The following is a 4,975-nucleotide window of genomic DNA, read 5'->3' as shown; positions in this document are numbered from 1 at the left end:
ATGTGTGGCACCCTTCCTTAGGCTATGATAAGGGCTAGGACACAATGACATCACGCTTGTTAGCTCCCAGTCCCCCTAGCAGCGAGGGACTGGCCGAAGAAGCCCCATCATTATTAAAAAAGAAGGAACTTTTACACAGTTTGTACGAACGTGGAGATTATTATGTTAAGCGAAATAAGCCAGTCAAAGAAGTTTACATTCTGTATCTCACTTATATGTGGAAGCTAATGAACAAAATAAACTAGCAAGCAAAATAGGGCCAGAGGCATGGATACATGGAACAGACGGACAGATCTCAAGAGGGGATGGAGGGTGGGGGCACTGGAAGAGATTAGCCAAAGAACATCTACGCATATGGGCATAGCCCGTGGATACAGACAACAATGAGGTGAAGGCTGCGGGAGGGGGAGAGGGACCGGGACTGGGTAGAGGGAAGCAAAGGGGAAAAAAAATGGGAGACATCTGTAATAGTGTCAACAATCAAAAAAAAAAAAAAGATGAAGGTTAAAAGCTTTCCACCAATCTCATCTTCACCGGCTTTCTTTCCAGCGTGCAATTCCCCATTTCTGGACGATGCGAGAGCTGACGGAAGATGTTCCCCTGTCCGTTGGCTTATGGAGCTCCCTTCCAACACGTCCTCTCCACTCATTCAGAATTTTGAGAAGAGCGGAGCTTTCTCCACCTCTCTTTCCTTCGGAGGGCCTCTCTTAGCTGTGCTTCTTCAGGTGGCTCTTCAGCGATGAATTATTCGTGTAGCCTTGCCCACACTCGGCACACTTATAGGGCCTCTCCCCAGTGTGGATCCTCGTGTGCGTGGCGAGCGTACAAGACTTGTGGAAGGCCCTCCCACACTCCTTGCATTTATGGGGCTTCTCCGCAAGGTGTCTGAAGAAGTGTTTCTTGAGGTGCAGCGAGTATCGGAAGGCTTTCCCACATTCCTGACAGGCGTGGGGCTTCTCTCCAGTGTGAACGCTCCTGTGTTTCAGAAAGTACGAATGATAAGCGTAGGCTTTCCCACAATCTTGACACCTATAGCTTTTCTCTCCGTTCCACGTGCCCCTGTGTGACTCAGCATGTGGAACCTGCGGGAAGCTTTTCCCACTCGGATTATTCTTGTTCGTCGTCTGCGCTGGGTAAGATTGCACCGGCACAGCAGGCATGGGGTTCCTTCGGGGAACGTTCTCACGCTCACTGGACCCGTAAACTTTCTCTGGAAGGCGAGTCTCGCGTGCCCTAAGGACACAGTCTTCTGGGAAGAGTTTCCCCAATTCGTAGACCGAATTGTTTACCCCCCGAAATGTTTTATCAGGTGCACGAAGCACACGATTCCGATTCTTGACCCGCATGACCGATCGCCACTCTGTAGGCGTTCTCACACTTGGAGCTGACCGAATGCACTGCCGCGGTCCTCTGTGGTCCTCGCTGTTTTCAGAGGTTTTGGGGTTACCCCTTAAGACAACATCTGGATGCAGAATATTTTGGGGTGTGTGTTTTCTGGCGGGATCTCCCTGCAGAGGCACGCGCTCCTCCCTCGTTTCACAGGCTGGAACCAGACAGCCGTCTTTCTCTCGGGCAGCCGCCACGCTCCTCCCTCTCGGCCCCCTCCTCCGGTGTGGCTCCTCTGGTCTGAGGCCTCCCACGTCTCCTCCTGGAGTGGGGTTGTTGCTCCTGAGGCACACTCTGTCGGCTTCACGGACTGTGTTTTCGGCAAGAATGTCCTGCCCAGAGGCCGCGTCTTCGGTTTTCTGTCCAAACACCTCACCTGAAATACAGCGCCCAAGAGTTAAGTTCTTGGTTGAGCGTGAAGACGGGCTGGAGAGGATAAAACGGGTAAATGGCCGTGTGGGCTTCTTTCCTTTTTAAATGTGCTTTAAAGTTATTTTTATTGATTTGGGAGAGAAGAAGAGAGGGGGATAGAGAGACAGAAACATCTGTGAGAGAAACAGCGATCGGCTGCCTCCTGCACGCCCACGACTGGGCATTCAGCTCAAAACCCAGACATGTGGCCCTGACCGATTTGGCTCAGTGGATAGAGCGTCGGCCTGCGCACTGAAGGGTCCCAGGTTCGATTCTGGTGAAGGGCATGTACCTGGGTTTCGGGCACATCCCCAGGAGGGGGTGTGCAAGAGGCAGCTGATCGATGTTTCTCTCTCATCGATGATTCTAACTCTCTATCCCTCTCCCTTCCTCTGTGTAAAAAATCAATAAAATATATTTAAAAAAACAAACAAAAAACCCAGGCATGTGCCCTGACTGGGAATTGAGCCACGACCTCCTAGTTCATGGGCTGACAACTCTCAACCACTGAGCCACATTGGCCAGGCTAATATGCTTTAAAAAAAAAATTTGATTTCAGCCCGGCTGGTGTTTCTCAGTGGTTAGAGCATTGCCTGCGAACAGAGGGGTTTCAGGTTCGATTCCCGGTCAGCGGGCTCCTAGGTTTGCTTTCGGCTGGCTCGGTTTCCCCACTCAGACGATCCCTGAGTGCATTCCTTTTCTGCAAATCCATTCTCACCGGATTTTTGCTGCCGCCATTAATCTCTCGTTTGAACTCATTCCCACGAGAAGACAAGGACTGCGGACGCAGAGCAGGTCTCCGGCCGCAGGTCACCACCCTGATCACTGCGGACAAGATGTCCAGTTCCACGGGGGAGGCCCTAGTCTACCAGCAGCAGCCGTGTCTCTGGACCGTAACAAGCCGGGTCCCGTGTCAGCTGCCTCCTGACCACAGGAGGGCCTGGCTCCCCTCGGGGCGCGGTACGGGGCCCTTACCGACGGAGGCCAGGTTCCGGATGTTCTCCAGCATCACATCTTGGTAGAGGGCCCTCTGCTCCGGGGCCAGCAGGGCCCACTCCTCCTTGGTGAAGTTCAGTGCCACATCCTCGAAGGTCACTGTGTCCTACAAGTAAACACCCTTAGGCTCACTGGGGTGAACTGTGTCCCCTCCCAAAAATACGCTGCTATCCTAACCCCCAGGCCCTTGAATGGGAACTGATTTGCAAATAGGCCCTTTGCAGATGCGAAGGCAATAAAATGAGGTCACCCAGTGCTGGAAACCTAGATCAGCAGTAAGAATATAACTGCGAGAGGTCCCCCAGAAGACTGAGTTTGGGCTTTGATATTCACAGGGTGAATATTTGCATTTTATTACCTACTGCTGACTCAATGGTCTAAAGCAGTGGCCGGCAAACTGCGGCCCCTTGAGCGTGGCTCTTCCACAAAATACCACGTGCGGGCAACAACATACAAACCTGACTTACCCAAACTTTCCAAGGAGATGCAAGGCCATTGTTCACATTAGTGTTTGTCAGTCATTGTCATGATTTAATTTGATGGATATTGTAAGGTAAATTGTAAGGAATTTAATTTTATCAATAAATAATATCGTTATTAAGTATGATATGGAGATTTATTAACATACCTATAGTTTAAGACTTAAAACTTTAAGTAAAGTTTATGAAGTTAATTTTAGGGAACATTGTGGAGTGAAAGATGTAGTGTCAAGGATTGAGAAAGGTATGTTGAGATTGTTTGGACATAGAGAGGGCGAACAAAAGGAGATAAACAAAACAAGTATACAAGACAAGACGAGTGTGGATGGGAGATTTGGAAGGGGTCGAACCTATATAGTTGAAGTTTAAAAAATTTGGCTCTCAAAAGGAATTTCAATCGTTGTCCTGTTGATATGTGGGTCTGTTGGCTCATGAGTTTGCCGACCACTGGCCTAAGGCAAACTCCCCCCAAACCTGACAATCTTACTGTTTACTAAACATTACCCTTGATCTGTCTGTTTGCATTCCTAAGAGGCAATTGTGTGTTCCAGTAAATAAACGCAGCTGGGCCGAACCGGTTTGGCTCAGTGGATAGAGCGTCGGCCTGCGGACTCAAGGGTCCTAGGTTGATTCTGGTCAAGGGCATGTACCTTGGTTGCGGGCACATCCCCAGTAGGGAGTGTGCAGGAGGCAGCTGGTCGATCTCTCTCATCAATGTTTCTAACTCTCTATCCCTCTCCCTTCTTCTCTGTAAAAAATCAATAAAATATATTAAAAAAAATAAAATAAAAGCAGCTGGGAACGGAGACTCAGAGGAACTTGACGACTACAGTGCAGCTTTCCCTGTTTTCCCCCCATAATTCCAAGTTAATATTTCTTGTCTTGTGTGTCGATTGGCGCGTCAGCTCTTTCTCCAAGCCTTTGAACCTGAAAGCCACCCTGGCCGGGCCTTTCACCACACAGGAGCAGGGTGGGCTCCTGGGAAGAGGAAATCTGGACAGACCTACAGCGTGTCCCAAAACCTGTACGCACACCTTAGCGGCTGGTAGTGCAATGGAGGTTTCTTTCCTTTCAGCCAGACTAACCTCTGAGCCAAGGAAATGCATCCTAAAATGCAACTGGAAGTCGGAAAACGCAGGTGCAGTACACACACTGCCCCTGTAATTATTCAGAGTGTGGGTACACACTTTAGCAGCTGATACCTCGCTTGATTTTCACGCCTTCTCAGGTTCAACTGATTTGAAATACTGGGTGAAGCCAGACTAAGTTTTAAACAAGGAGCATTGATCCACTAGAATTTTTTATGGGGTTACATCGGAGAAAAAGTTGAGGGCACAAAGTTGGCAGCGGTTGATGAATTGAGGGCGCACGGGTGCCAAACGAAATGATTCTTGATGTTCGTGATTCCATTGCTTCGCGTTATCAGCAGCGCCTGAACCAGAAGGTCACCAGTTTGGAAACAGGCATTGAACAGAAAAATTGTTATTTTTAAAAAATATATTGTTATTGCCCTAGCTCAGCGGTTCTCAACCTGTGGGTCGCGACCCCTTTGGGGTCGGAAATCACAGATATAATTGGATATCGATTACGTGATGAATCACTATGCTTTCATTATGTTCAATTTGTCACAATGAAAATACACCCTGCAGATCAGAAATTTGCATGACGGATCATAACCGTAGCAACATGACAGTGAAGAAGTA

The 4,975-nt window shown here is 48.9% G+C and overlaps 1 protein-coding gene across 1 annotated transcript in view; it reads right to left on the bottom strand.

Annotated features, from left to right (window-relative positions):
• Positions 1 to 295: 295 nt before the first annotated feature.
• The window catches only part of ZNF114 (zinc finger protein 114), a 9,287-nt gene continuing 4,607 nt past the window's right edge, over positions 296 to 4,975 (bottom strand). The window contains exons 2-3 of the mRNA XM_006769958.2: positions 2,773 to 2,899; positions 296 to 1,762 (exon numbers count right to left, since the gene is read on the bottom strand). Coding sequence (XP_006770021.2) covers positions 708 to 1,762; positions 2,773 to 2,899 — 1,182 coding nt within the window. The 3' untranslated portion in view covers positions 296 to 707. The remainder of the gene's footprint in view (positions 1,763 to 2,772; positions 2,900 to 4,975) is intronic.

This window comes from Myotis davidii, unplaced genomic scaffold, assembly GCF_000327345.1.
Source record: "Myotis davidii unplaced genomic scaffold, ASM32734v1 scaffold464, whole genome shotgun sequence".
NCBI classification, from domain to species: Eukaryota; Metazoa; Chordata; class Mammalia; order Chiroptera; family Vespertilionidae; genus Myotis; species Myotis davidii.
This window is presented reverse-complemented; position numbering and strand designations above follow the sequence as displayed.